This window comes from Teleopsis dalmanni, chromosome 1 (assembly GCF_002237135.1).
Source record: "Teleopsis dalmanni isolate 2A chromosome 1, ASM223713v2, whole genome shotgun sequence".
Lineage (NCBI taxonomy): Eukaryota > Metazoa > Arthropoda > Insecta > Diptera > Diopsidae > Teleopsis > Teleopsis dalmanni.
Genome location: NC_051846.1, coordinates 63,475,575 through 63,491,919, shown reverse-complemented (window position 1 = coordinate 63,491,919; position 16,345 = coordinate 63,475,575). Strand labels below are relative to the sequence as shown.

At 27.6% G+C, this 16,345-nt stretch overlaps 1 protein-coding gene across 1 annotated transcript; it reads right to left on the bottom strand.

The window, feature by feature from the left end:
* Positions 1 to 3,051: 3,051 nt before the first annotated feature.
* Positions 3,052 to 4,937, bottom strand: LOC119682729 (frizzled-like). Its single transcript, XM_038096228.1, has 2 exons — positions 4,239 to 4,937; positions 3,052 to 3,093 (listed from the first exon to the last, which is right to left on the bottom strand). The coding sequence occupies exons 1-2, from the start codon at positions 4,935 to 4,937 to the stop codon at positions 3,052 to 3,054; spliced, it is 741 nt and encodes a 246-aa protein (XP_037952156.1).
* Between the last annotated feature and the right edge of the window lie 11,408 nt (positions 4,938 to 16,345).

Below are 16,345 nucleotides of genomic sequence, written 5' to 3'. Positions count from 1 at the left end.
GTAGCCAGTATAGATGCCGAGTTCGTGTATTTGCTAAACCTTTCAATATCCAAGTCTAGAAACATATGTTTTTATCATTTTTATCTAAACATTTTGCCCATATTGAATACATAAATATTCTTAAATATAAGATTAAGTATTAAATTTGTTATTTTTATGTCTACCAAAGCTAATTTTTTCCACATTATTAGTTTCTATTTACCATAAATGTATCTTAACATTCTAATAATAGACGTGCATTAAGTTAAATCATTCAATTTGTTACATCAATACAAAATAATATTTTTCTTCTAGGGTAACATAGAGAAAAAATAAGAAAATGGAATCTGTGTGAAATCGATAGAAAAATCCAATATGTCAACTTCACACACGGCTTAGGCAATTTAATACGATTTCCATCGCGTTCATCACATCACATCACAGCACAGTACACAAATGCATCATCGATATTTAATGCCTCCGTTGACGGCACACACAAATCCTTCCACAAAACGCGCGAAGACGAGAGATTAAGAGCCCTTTTTTCCGACGGGTAAAGTATCTTGTATCTTGGTTGGTTGAGTATTTTGTTGTATAAATAGAAAAATTACAAAAATTACAAAAATCATAAAAATCACAAAAATCAAATAAATGTTTACCATCATCTTCGGAAATAATCATCGTTTAGTGTAATCAACGATGAGTAAACATTTGTGCTGAGTAAATTTGTACTGTCGAAATTTGTATTGGAAAGATATTTTGGGTTGCGCAAGTATCTAGCCAGGCTCTGAATGTAGTAATTAGAAATAAGGAAAGAAAATTAAAAACAAATAAAAAAATACTTTAGGGGATTTACAGAGAGATATGTAGATGTGAAAATATGTTTGGTAAAAAAAAGAAGTGCCAGAAAATTAATTAAAACTTGTTTCCAGTGTAATTCTCATAAGTTTCTTCACTGCCTACAAAGGTTCAAAGGGATTAGATGAGAAGACAAAAAATTTCGATGCTTATATGGTCTTAAAAGAATCTCATCTCAAGGCAGGTAGAATTTTTTTAGGTATTAAACAATGAACATTGCTGCTTTTTGTGTTGGACGACGGCGACAAGGAAAAAAGGTGCTGAAATACAGAAAATCCTTAAATTTTTAATTTTTTAAGGCATTGTAGGTCTTGTGGCTTGATTCCTGAGCATTTAAATTTGATATGGCACAGTTTTTATTGAGCGGCAGGTAAATTGGAAGAAAGAGAAAAATACAAACGCAATGCCAAGAAAGTAAGAAACTCAGGTACGAGGGCGAAGCATAATGAGAAGAAAGAAACTTGTTGAACAATTCCATTAACAACTCAAAAACGGACCGACTTGACAGACTCCTTTTTTATAAAGATTTTAATAAATTATGTGTTCCAATTTTAGAGAAGAAAAAAAATTACTAGAAAATTATATGACTTTTTAAAGAGTAGTAAATAAAATTTTTTATTATAATACATAATTATAGATGCATTAATTATTATTAATAATAAAAAATAATATACTTGACAATTTTACAATAAATAACAATGTATGTCAATAACATAGTCAATATTATAAATAAAATTTTATGGTTTAATTAAATGATTTTATTAATTTATTATTTAAAAGTTATTAAATAATTTATAATACTGTTTATTTTTATTAAATATTTTTATTGTACTTTTTGATATTTTTAATCAATTTTCCATTAATTTATTCATTTGTATTTTTTTCAGATTAGGGAAAACTATCTAAATCTTATTTATTAAAAACCTGTACAATGTCACAAAATTATTTGACAGAATATAAAATCAAATTAAAAAAAAATTTGTGTTTTTCTCAAGATTATTTTTATATGATTTTATTTATTTTATTTTTACTCTTGATTTTTAATAACTTCATAATTCTTTTTACATATACTCATAAATATAAATATTAATATAGAAAAAACTTAAACTTCAAGATGTAATAATATTCCGCCTTGAGAAAGAGTTCAAATAAACTTTAAAATATGGGCGACATTTATATAAAAAATAACTACATATAATAAAAAATTTTCGTTACTTTCTGATCGCAATAAGTATATAGTATAAGTATATAGACGTCGTTTTTAAGTAATTTCCTATAGATTTTTTTTGTGACACTTCTTATTAGTTTATGCTTTTGGTGCCGAAAGCTGGCGGTTTGACTATTTTAATATGAAAAATATTTATGTTCTATAGGCTTTTCCCACATAAAATTTTTATTCCTTCTTTTCCTTGAATTTTTGGCTATACTTTTATTTTTTCCCCATTTTGTTATAATATAATTCTCATTATTTATTATTATTTATTTATTATTATTTATTTTCTTATTATTTGTTTAATATTATTATTTATTTATTATTATATATTATTATCTATTCGATTAAAATTTAAAAATATCTACTATTATAAACTAAAATCACATTAATTTACAACTTTAAGTCTTTATAATATAATTTTCATTATTTATTAATTTTTATTTATTTATTATTATTTACTTATTATTATTTATTTATTTATTATTATTATTTATTTATTATTATCTATTTATTATTATCTATTTGATTGAAATATAAAAATATCTACTACTATGAACTAAGATCACTTTAATTTATAAAATTAAGTCTTTAAATCTTGAGAAGTAAAGTATAAAAAAAAATAAAAAGACCCGATGTCAAATGGGTTTGTCAGAAAAATTTACTATTTATATGTATTGTTAAATAGATTATTAATAAAATATTATATCAAAAAATTTGGTACTTGTAGTCTTAAAAAAAGGTTTGCGAATAATGAAATAAAAGAAATATTTCCAAGAAGACCACTGATGATATGTATTTCCCGATCCTCAATACAGCTGTGACCATACAGCCAAAAACTTAATTACTACTGTTTGAAGAAACCTTTCGTTTAAAACAATAGATTATAGTTTCTTTCTTTAACTGACTTTAATAAACAAATTTAATGAAAATATATATAGATATTGGTACAGAATTATGCCAGCTTAGAGAGACGAAACTATACAATAAATAAATAAAAAATGTTAGAATGGTCGGAAATCAAATCCGTCTTTAAATGAGTGTTTCTAATATAACATATAAGTTATAAATGTTTTTCTTGTATTTTAATAATAAATACTACAAGCCCTTATAGAATTGAACATAAGTCAAGTAATACTTTTAAGCACTAAAGTTCTTAAGTGAAGGTCTTTTTTATTATATATGTCTACATAATATCAGTACATTCTGAATTCTGAACATTGATATTTACTTAATATATCTTAAAATAATGTTGCAATATTGCTATATATATAGAATATATACCTACCATGACATTTTTATAATCATACCATATTTTATATTGTCTTATTATTATATTTATACATATTATTTTATTATAATATTGTTACAATGATATATTATATTATTTATAATATAAGTATAATAATTATTAAATAATTATATTACATTTATTATGTATAAAATTTATTTCAACTTTTGTTATATTTTCAATTTATATTAACATATAATACCTTTTTAAGAGTGTTCTTTTATTATTTAATTTCGTATCTTTTATTATTATTATTTCTGTTATATTTTTATTCATTATTTTTTTAAAACTTATTTATTAAGATAATGCATATACTTATATTACTTATATTCTATTTGTATATAATAATATTTATGTACACAATATATATAAACATATAGTATATATGCATATTTAATCCTTTAAATTGCTATAAAGAACCTTTGGCCATAATAAATCCTTTCCTTTTTGTTTAACATCATTTCTTTTCCACATTCCCTAAATCCCTAGTCAAATCCCTACTTAATATTATTTCCCCCATCTGCTGATAAGCATAGATCTATGCTGCTTGGTATCTATTATAATCTAGATTTTTTTAATAATGTCTTCTGAAGACTTGCGAGTAATAAAGCTAAAGGTTTTTATTATATATTTAAAATATAATATTCAATGTTTTATGAGTTTTATTTATTTTATTTTATTATTTTTCTTTTTGTTACTATTATTTACTTTATATTTTAATTTTAGTTTTATATAAATAAGAATATATATTTTTGTTTGTATATTTAATTATTCATTTAATTGTAGATTTAATTTTTTATTGTTTTAATTTTTATACATTAAACACATTTATTTAAATAGGATTATTTTCATATATAATTTTTATAATTAAGTTTTAATATAAAACAATTTTGAACTCACTTTATCTCCAACTTTCAGCGAGTAACCCATGCCTTGTGGAGTTTTCAGCTGCACCGGACAAACGAAACCGATATTTCGATGTGGACCCTCCATACCGGCGTAATTTTTTCGCGTCGTCACTTTTGGTATAGTACGCGTTGGTGACGCAGTCGAAGATGTTGTATTCTCAGCGACACATAATGCTTCACCACCGTAAACTGGAAATTTCGAACATTCCAAATTTTCAGGCCAATTAAAATTATAAGTTTTCATGAGGGTCTCACAAACACGCGCGGATTCACATAACGAGCGACAAGGTGGTATCGGTTGTTCTAGAATAGTACATACGGGCACATATAATGAGCATAGAAATAATTGTAAGTCCGCACTACAACCGATTTTAACGAGAGGCGCAAATTGATGCACTTCCAGTCCGGCTTCTTCCTGCTTTGTATGACCAATAAGATTCGGCATTATTGTCATGTTATAGGGTATATTTTTGCATATAGAAATCGTAATAGGCTCACAGCGATTGTGATGCGGAAAAGTATCACTCGTCATAGCGGACGAGCTTATCATTTCGCCAGAACTGGAAGTGCGATAATACGAACCGCCATCGTGGGGCAGTTGATCATAACGTTGCACTGCAACGACGGTCTGCAGTACAAAGAAAATTATGGCACAAACGTTGGCGGAGGAAAATTTCAGAAAGGGCGGCATTTTTCTTTTTTCCGGCGAATATTAAAGGGATTTTGATTAATAGGTTCTCCACTTACTTGGAGTAGAATTTTAATTATACATTTTTGATAGAGTAAAAAATTATAAATTTTATTATATATTAATAAATTCTGTATTTATTTTTTTTTTTTTGATATTTAGATTTAGATTTTAAAAAAATTTATATTATATTTTATTTTTATTATTAAATTTTTTTATTTATTTAATTTTTATTTCAAAATATATTATTCCTCCGTGTGTATTATAAAATAAAACACTATTTAGCTGTTTATTTATTTATTTTAATTTGTTGTTGTTAACACTATATCAATAATATATGTTATTAAAATTTTTTTCACTTTATTAATGAAATAATTTTTTATTTAATTTTAAACGATTTTTCTTAATAAATTTTCTTTTATTTGATATTATATTGTATTTTATTATTATTTCACTTTAAAATTTATTTAAATAAAATTTTGTGCTATTGTTAACAATTTTTTAATTGATTATTTTTTATGATTTTTGCCTTATAATAATACATTTATAATCAAAAATAAATATAAACAATTTTCTTTTTTGTTTAAAAAATCAACATTTGCTTGTCAACCTACAAGTAATCCACATGTTACACATTGACTGACCATTGTAAATATTAACTATAAATCTTCTTTATTACATATTTCAATAATTTTAAATTACATATTTAATATTATTATAATTTTTTATTAAAGTATTTTTAATAATAAATATTTACGAAACGATTTCTTATTTTGTTACGTTTAACAAAACTCCGACGGGAAATACAATCTGCACGACATAATAAATCCTCCACTTAACACACCGATTGTTGCTTACAAACTGTTTTCATACTCGTTTTCAAAACAATTCACCATGCTTACTGCTTATGGTGTGTTTGACAAGGTGATGTTTGGTTTGATACATGTACTTCACACAAGTTCTCTTAAAAATTCTGCCTTATTAGCTGAGCGGTGTAAAACGTCAGAAATATCTTGTGTGAACATTTATTTATAAACGTTATCTTAAATATTAACTTTAAATAATAGTTCACATATTTATTAAACATAATTAAAAACTTTATTCGTTACTTACATTTATTAGCAAGTCCGTGTAAACAATCAATAATATCTTGTTTCAATATTTATAAATATTTCATTTTAAATATTAACTTTAAATAATAATTCATAGAAACAGTTACTTATTAAAAGTATTTTGAAACTAAATACATTACGTATATTTAGGACGTGTGCGAGTTACGGTAAGGTTAATTCTAAGTTGTGCCGATAATGTAGTGATGTGTCGATACATGTTGATAAATGGCTAAATGTGTGCAGTGCAAAAAATCCCAAAAAATCTTTCATTTGTTTTAGCATCAACTTAGCCTAACTCGCACACCTCCTTATAAGCAAAGCTGAGTAAACAGTCAGGAATATCTTGTTTCAATATTTATAAATATTACTTTAAATATTAATTTTAAATAATAATTCATAGAAAGAATTATTTATTACATATATTTAGAATTTTTTTAATTACATACATTTATCATAATTTATTTATGCACAAAAATAATATTGCATTCGAAACAATAATAGATAGATTTTTACAATTTAAAAAAATCACTTTGCACCTCTCTACTTCTTCGTCATTCAAATGTTTTATATACTTTTTTATGTTAATACAATTGATTTCCCACAAAATAAGGCAGTATAACAAATAATTTGGGACTTGTGGAAACTTTCATTCCGTATTGTTTTGTTTGTAAAAGAGCGTATTTAAGCAAACGTTGCAGCTGAATTTGTTGTGGGAGAGTGAGCGAGTAATTCAGCAAATGTTTTGATGTAATATTGACTAGCGACCTTGAATTTTACATTTAAGAGTAATAAAGAACAGGGTTGTCAAAAATTAACTCTTGCTTCGTAAACATATCCTTACATTATTTTCTTAATATTAATTTTAATTATTAAGTATTAATAAATTATTTCAAATTATATTACATATTTTCAATATATTGTTATGTATTCGATATATATGTATTTGATATATATTCGCCCTGTATTGCTTCGAGATAATATATAAATTGTGAAGTGCGATTTCAAATAAATAAATCATGTTTATTTTGTTAAGTTAAAATAAATTTAAAAATATTTATAAAAAATACTTTTTTTGTGCGAAGCAATAAAAAATGTATTAATATTTCAGATTGTCATTTTTTTGCTACTTTCAAAGGCAAACGCGGTATAAATGTTTTTATTATAATAATAAAAAATATGTATCAATAATAAAGTAATAAATAATTTTAAATAATATATTCTTAATTTAATTTAAATAAAATATTATTAATTTATATTATTGTACATAAAATATTGTGGAATTTAAAAGAAAAATAAGGAAGGTGTAAAGTAATACAAATCTAATTAGTTTTGTAAAAAAGTTTTAACAAATAGAAATAATAATTAAAATTAATAATAATCTTTAAATATTAAATCTTAAAATCAAAACAAATTATGAATTTATTTATACTTACATTTGTATACATAAACATACTATTTAGTCTATTTTTTGGAGTTAGTAACTGTTTTTCTCTTTAATCATTTTTGTTTCTCTTTTTTCCTAAAATAGTTTTTTATTCTAAAACATTTTAAACAACATTAAAGTTCGTTAACACGCGGCAAAAACAATGCTTACAACGAGAAATACAAGAACAAGCATAGCTAACACACCAACGAATCGCTACTGGGCATCGGTAATAACAGTGCGCTGTGTTGTTTTATGTTGAATGTGCTGTTGTGTTGTTCTTGTATTTTACTTCTTCTGCTTTAGTTGTGGCTTAGATTGGCGCGAAATATAAAAATTTTACATATAAAATTAAAAACAAAACAAAAGCCGAACAACAAAAAACTGCCGGCAAAACCGGAATCACTTGTTTATAGAAAAATATAAAGAGCTGAGTTTTACTCTCTTCATAGAATTTAAGAGAGAGAGTGCATAAGAAAGAGAGAGTTCGCATATTAAGCCACTAATACAAATTTCAATTTTTTAGTGGAACAAAGATTATTTTGATTTAAGCTGGAAGTTATTTTTTTTCTCATTGTGCTATTATGCTACTTGTTGTTGTTTTTATTACTGTCGACGTGGTTGTTGTTGCTTTAACAGTTCACTTTTCTTATCGCATTTGCTGGGTGTTAGATTGTCACTTTTTAATGTCGATTTATTGATCGAACAACTTAATTGGCAATTATTAGTTCGGAGTTTGGATCATAAAAATTATACAACATCTTGTTTATCCACAATTTTAACAACATAATTATTATTTGGCTTAAAGTAATTGTATGTAAAGCCCAGGAATTGTAAATATTTATATGGGTAACATAAATTTGAACTGTTAAAAGAGTCTCTGTAACAGCTGCACTTACAGTGGCTCTTTTACACTAAACATAATTTAATGCATACAAAAACAAAAAAACATTTAAATCGAAAATGCTCTTCTAACCAAATAAAAACATTTAAGCCGGACAATGGTACTCCATTAAGTGGAGACTTCTGTAATCTACGCTAGTGTGTAATCCCAGTGAATCGTAAATAACATTAATAATAATAATATAATATTAATAATATAATGATAATATTATAATAATAATAATATAATAATAATAATATAATAACATAATATTAATAATATTAATAGAGAGGTTTCGAATAGTAGTAGACTATAACAACAAATATTTATTTCTGTATTATTTGAATTAATTGAATTTTTGGCTGACCATACAGCAGTTTCGAGTATTACCAAATACCCATCATCATAAACCATTGGGCTTGGAATTATTTCTTATATTTTAATAACATATTCGTAAATAATTCTTTAAGACTGCCAATAGTCAGAGAAGCTCAGAGTTAGCGTTTATTAGCCAAATGACCCAAAGCCGTACTTGACTTATATGTATCATAAACCAGCTGTAGAATAATTGCATTAATTATTTGTATTTTTAATTGTTAAACCTCAATACTATTCTTTCGTAGAGGCATTATTTATTGCATGAGTTTATTTCTTTCTTGGATTTGAACCTAATCTAAACCTAATCTATTTTTAATTGTTAAACCTCAATACTATTCTTTCGTAGAGGCATTATTTATTGCATGAGTTTATTTCTTTCTTGGATTTGAACCTAATCTAGGAATGAACCCATGCTAATGGTACTTTACTATTCGCGTCAAGAATACTGGAAATAGAACATATTTTTATTTATATTATTTCCATTATTATTCTATAAAAATTTAAAGCTGTAGAGAGGTTTCAAACAGTAGTGAACTACAACAACAAAAATTTTTTTTATATTATTTTAATTAATTGAATTTTTTGTTGATCATACAGCTGTATCAGTGCCAGGTAAAATTAAGATGCACCTCAATGGAAGTTTACAAATTTATGAACCTAAACATCCCACAAATAGAACTTCCCTTATAAACCACTTGAACTTGTTCTAATATGTAAAATTTCATATAGTGACGAGTTATCACAAAAAATAGCACCTATACACTATTTGGACGTGGGAGGAAGCTTATCCGCCACTAAAACCAACTAAACCCCTTCAGTTGAAATCAGCTGTAAGTGATTTGATGATTTTGAATATAAAAGAAATTTCAGTTCATGTTAAACGCTGTCTCTGCTCTTCCATGTTTAATCTTTATGATCCATTTTGTCCTAAACACTACTTACAAATTATTATAATTGGATGGCGAGTACTAAATATCTATAATCAAATGATTTTTAGTGCTAATTTCAGTTATCTTAATTGATACTTTGATTACGAAAGAACGTCAACATCTTGAATAGTCTTCTTATGTTTATTATGTTGTATAAGACAATGAGTACAATCCCAAGATGGATCAGCTGCTACAGTTTAGTTTGGTTAGATCTACAAGAAATTCGATGAGACAGGTTCACCATGTCTCTGTGTCAGACTTGATATTATTTTTTTATAGATACTTAAATTTTTTTAAGTCATAACTTTGATTGCTACCTAACTGTCTGTGATATAGTTTGGAAATTCATGTTTGCAATGAAAGAACGAACTCTTAGAATACCGATACCGAAAACGTAAAGGTAATTGAGATCGGGTAGCATTCAAATACAAACTCTTTTCTTAGCTGCGCATTTATGTATTGGAAAATGTAGGAAATCTGATATCTTGAGTAATAAATATGTTTTTTAAGAGAATAACGCGCCAATATTGCTAATAAGGCACATAAGGATTTCTTGGATCCACTTTGTTCTATAATTAATTATATTGGACACTGAATTGATTTATTTTATTAAGTTCTTATAATTTACTTTTACTACATGAGTTAGTCACAATACACCTATTATGTAGCCAGAAATGAAAATCTTTTGAAATATAAAAAAAGGAAATGGAGGGTAGAGTATACTATAGTTTTCGAATTTCGATTTAAAAGGGATGATAAATCGGAAAATGACTGAACTGATATTAACTTATACATTTTTGTTGGCATGGGCTTAGCTACAAGCGTAATAAGGTGAGGAAAGAGGTGTATGTTGAGGATGAGAACATGACAGAAAAAGTTTTTTTTTGTATCATGAGTTCATTAGTCGCCTTACTAACTTGACAATTCAACTGCCACAATGTATTATTTTTTAACTTTAATTACACAAAGTATAACAGTATGAAAAGTAGTTAATTTTTTGTTAAAAGTATAACAATACATTAGGATACATTAGGCGTATGCCACTAACTTAGTACGCCCTTACCTTGGTACGCCCGTACCTCGGCACGCCCACTCCTAGTTAACTCCATTCCAATGTACGCTCATACCAAGGTATGGTCGTACCTAGATACATCCACACCTGGATATGTCCTAACCCTAATACGTCTATATATATTAGAAAGGGTGTAAGTGACAGCTCGTTTTGCAAAAGGATCGGTTCACTCAAGCCCCAAAACTTGGGGTGCATTTTAATAAATATATAAGTAAGTAAATGAAAAAAAGACGAGCTATGGATTCTGTTCTGAAAAAGATGTAAAAAGATGATCATAAATGTACGAGGTGCATAAATAGCTGAGCTGCAATAAATTTTAAAATTGTTAAAATAAATAATTTTACGATATCAGGAATTTCAACAGCGCATCAGTGTACCTTTAAATCTTCCCAGAAGAAAATGCTTAACGAATGCTTAAGAAAATTATTATTTATTGTTCATGAAATATTACTGGGAGGAAGTTAATCCCATTAAAGCTGTTGCATTTAATAATGCACCTTGTTTGTAGTTTCTTTACTTGTTTTTCCAGATATGAATAACCTTTTTTATTGATAACGTTTTAATATCATTTTTTTTTCACTTCGATTTCGTTAGATACTCAAGCACTGCTTGTAATTTATATTAATTTATCCTCCTCTTAGTACGTAATTATGGCTCATAAATTATTCATTATTTACTTATGCCCCCGACTAAAATTAATTCCTTGAAAATGAACAGCAGTGAACGCGTAAGTGAAATCATTCCCTGCCACAGAAACGCCATTCATCAAATCGACGTCTTAGCGAATTGCGGCAGCTCCAACTGAACCATCAGTGCAATTTGCAATCGCCACAAAGGCAGATGAGCATTAGAGGTAGCAAGCAAGCAACATGCTGCCAACATTCCTTCTACCAACGTGAAAGGCCGTACTCGCCTATTTAATCAAACTATTTTGCCATTTGTCAGTGTTGGCAGTGTTGGCAGTGCTGCCAGTGTTGCCAGTGTTAATATTAAAACATTCTTCTGTACTGCGTTGGGGCTTGCCTAACACTCTATGGGTGCTGTCTGTGCGAAATGTGTTTATGTGGATGCACGCAGACGTGCTTGGCAGCTGTGCGTGTGAGTGCAACCGAAATTGATTGGTTACACATTTGCATGTTGAAATCGCTGGCAGCAAACGTACCGCTAAGCTTCCTCGATCTCCGCTGCACTGCCTATTTTTATTCCGGGTCTACATTGTGCTAATCTAAGCGGAAATTCACTTTTCGTTGCGTTGAATTTTTTAACCTCGACTTGCCACCTTCGCATTTTTTTCCAAGTAGAGGCGCGTATGTTCAAATTGCTTTAGCTTTGCCTCAAGCTCATTTGGAAAATTTGAGTGATTTACCATGACGAGCTGCACGTAAAATTCATACATGTCAGTTAAGCAATTTTTTTTTCTAGCACGTGAGCGGAAATTGCTTGGGATTGCGTGTGTATTCATCAAAATTAACATTCGCCTAATGCTGAATACAGACGACATCATTGCGGCGATGTCGATCCATGATTATGTATGGATTTTCGACGAGGTTCCTAAAGGTGAAATTAATTTTTGCTCAACTAGCAATTAGTGAAAAAATCAATTTATGCCGTAACGTAGAATTTGTGGGTTTCAGAAATTGTTTGTCTAATCATTTCAGTCTCTTTTCACCTACACCAACTATTCACATTTAAAATTCAATAAAATACAATATGAATTATAATTGTAGTGGCACATTGAAACCAATAAAAAATTTTATTTATATAAACACACTATCGTAATTTGTATATTCACTTAACAGATGCCTTTAGAATTTTTTTCTCTTAGTTGGTAGCACTGTAATATGTTACCATGCGAGATTGGATAGCGATCTGATATCAAATGAATCTACCATATATCAGCTCTTTTTGCAACTACACTTTTGATTGTTCTGTAATGTTTCTAATGGAAACATTAATTGAACAATGATCTCATCCAAAATATAGCTTTTGCAACAAATCTGATATGCCGAACCATTGAAAATGTTGTAGAAGATCTACAGTGAATAGTACTTATCAAAAATATAGACAAATGTATAGAATTTTAAGAAAGCTCTGAAATATAGTAGTGAGGTTCCCTCGTTTTGATTAGCCTTAAATTACTAAGAATCACAAAAACGTTGATACAATCAAGAAACTGATGTTCAAAAAAGTCGTATGATTATTGAGTATTGGATTAAGAGGTGGTCATGTACAGTATAAATTCATGACCAATATCTTATATATGAAACCCCTTGATTCACATTTGGTACCGAAAGACCTCAATTTTATCTAAGAATAGCATCGAAAGATGATTACTAAAGATGTGATAGCTTGAAATCCTTGCAAAATACACGATTATTAAAGGAAAGAAAGTTACTGAAGACGTGATTTCTTAAACTACTTTGATATACATATTCAATAAACGCATCATATCTGAAAACAAGATACACACATTTGAGTACGATAAGTAGGAACTTAGTGATTTTCAGAGTACCTTCGAAAACTTAATTAAACAATTAAACTAAATTAATTAGAATTAATCAAAAACCTGTCGTCCAAATCGTCTCAAAATCAAGATGAAATGCATTTTTGACAGCTTCCACAGAGAGGCAAATATAGACTAAAGAAAATGGTTTTGGGATACATGAGGATCCTTGTCGTTATTTTGTGAAAGATTTAATTGTATTTATTAATAATGCACACTCAAAGCCATGAAGTCATTATTGTCTAATACTCTTTGAAAATAACTTACCGAATATAATCAATAAACAATCATATTCAATTGATATGGTCTAGTGTAACATAGATCAATTAAGAGTATCATTAAGAGTAGCATTAAGAGTATCAACGCACTACTGCTGCGAACACTACGACCATTGAAAGGATTCTGCAGTCGGCAACTACGCGAACCGTGTAAGAACAGTATTGGTAGATGAACAAGAAAGAACCTCTTCAAATAGAAAAAACGAGATCAAGAATGGGACGAGAGGATAAAATGGATGCATGTGCAATTAGGAATGATTCCCGTAAGTTTCACCAAAAACTGTCAACCGTCTAACTTAAGTCTTTAGCATCAACTTGTAAGAACGATAATGTTATATAGTTATCGTTACAGAGATACAACAGATATAGTGTACTAAAAATATGAAAAGAACTTTGTTTCAAACAATTATCTGACAAAAAAGATATTTAAAGCGCCAGTTGGTGGAAGAAGGCATAGAAGTTAACCGTGTCTCTGATGGAGTGAACAAGTTGAGAGAGCATTTACCAGACTTGATGAATGAGATTGAAAGAAGCACGCATGCAGCAAAGACGAAATTTTCTTTAAAGAAGTTTTAATGGTTTCTTTCTTTCCTTGTCTGAAATGTCATATTTCAAACACATAGATACCGCGGGTACGTTTTATACTACTATAAAATGACTATTACTACTAATATACTACTACTGCACTACTATATACTATTATAATTCTTTTGAATGGTTTAGTTTATTGCAATTATTTATTATTTATTTATTAGTAAATGATAATATATCCTTTTCTAGATCGAGTAGCTTGCAATTTTTACAATTTATCAATAAATTTAGAAGGCATGAAAATACGATATATCCTTTTTCTTCTTCATTTATATTTATTAAAATTATTAATGGAATTTGATTTTTATATTAAAATATATATGTATGGTCAGCCAAATATTTAATTAATTAAAATACTACGAAAGAATTTTTGTTGTTGTAGTTCATAATTTTTCGAAACCTTTCTAATAATAGTTTAATTTATTTTAGTAATTGTTTTTTGCTAGTGCTATAAATAAGTACATTTTTATGTACAAAAAACATGAAATTCAATTCTCATTTTGTTTAAATTATAATCCCTATACATATCTTTAGTGAGTACAGAACAAAATGACTTTGTTTAATATTGGAATTCATATTTAGTGCCATTAAATCTCCAGTGTCTCCAAGAACGGTTTATGCTTTTAAATTACCAAGAAAATTTTATATTAAGCAAATTATTAATATGAAATTGCAATAGAAATTATACCTTTAATCACTTTTTTTTTGCAAAAACCTCTTTATGAAATATACTAGTTTCTATTAAATTTAATAATCACTTCTCTCTTAAAAATAACGGTAAATTACGATTTATATTCACAAAATATTGGTCTGACCCGTGCGACTCGTGGAGTAGCATTAGCATGACTTTCACAGTATTACGTTCCGAAATTAGGTTCTATACATACCTAAGAAAGAATACGTAAATCATGTAACAAATATTGCCTCTACAAACAGAATAGTATTAAAATTTAACTATTAAAAATAAAAATAAAAATTTTTTATTAATTAATTCAATTATTCTATAGCTGGTTTATGATTTCGTTCTAATATAAACACAGCAAGCGAATTTGTTATTAAAACTATCACAGTAAATTAACAAATCTCTAGAATAATGTCAATTACAGCTTGGGGTCAGTTGGTTAAGAAGCACTGACTCTGAGCTTCAAAATTGGCAGGGCACGAGTTCGATTTCTAGTACTTGCAGTCTCAAAACATTATTTACGTATAATTAAATATAAGAAATAACTCCAAAACTACTGCTTATAGGTATACGGCAATACTCGAAACAGCTGTATGGTCAGTCAAATTTTATTAAATTAACTAAAGTATTGCTCCTGCCTTTTCTTTTCTATTCGAACCCTTCTAACTATTAAAATATATTTTCATTTAAAATTTTTATTTTTACGTTTTATTTAAATTTAATTAAAAGAATTTTTGTAAAAGTAATCACTGAATTTGAAACCATTCATAGAGCAAAAAGGATGTACAAATTAAATTTAGAAACATTTTCATTTATTTAATTATCCTTCGTTGGTTTAATTAAAAAGTTTTTCTCGTTAAAGTTTTTCACTTTTCTTGAAACTTAAATGAACTGCATTGAGTGTGCGAAGTTATTTTCACTGGAAAATACACGTAAAATCCAACTATGAAGTAAAGTAGATCATAAGGATTTCATTCCGTAAATGGTATCAGTAAAATTTGTGTAATTTAAAATCCACTTAAAGCCTTTTTATAATAAAATTTTACCTTTTCCGGTATCCTTCAAAAAGTTTCGCCAAATTTCAAATGTTTTATGCCTGAAAACGTAAATGCATTGCAATGGAAATTGTAAAAAAAATATTCCGACAAAATAATTTGTTAAGCGGAAGTGAAAGTTGCTATTTTTAGTATAGATTATCCTTATAAAGAATTTTTCGTCTGGAAATTTTTTTTCCACAACAACAATAAAGTCAAAATTGTAGATAAAAAAACAAATAATGTTGAAATAAAAGCTAACGAAGTTAGGCACAAGTTAAGCTCGCAGGATATAAAAAACGTGCGTAGACTAGGATATGAACGCAATTTAGGGTGGAATGGCGATTATATTTGAGTTTGGTTAAGGAAGTGTCTACAAAGGGTTGCTTTTGATGTTGTTGCCGTACTTGCTCCTATCAAATGGGAATTGGAATTGGTTTGTTATGCCTTCGCCGTAGGTAAAGTAAATCTCATAAAATATGCAATCATATGGAGGATAAGAATATGGGAATACACCCTTGCAAAT

Coding starts and splice junctions, on each gene's coding strand:
- LOC119682729 (XM_038096228.1), bottom strand. CDS start 4,937: ATGCCGCCCTTTCTGAAATTTTCCTCCGCCAACGTTTGTGCCATAATT. Junction 3,094..4,238: donor CGCTGAAAGTTGGAGATAAA/GTGAGTTCAAAA, acceptor ATGTTATATTAG/AAACACTCATTTAAAGACGG.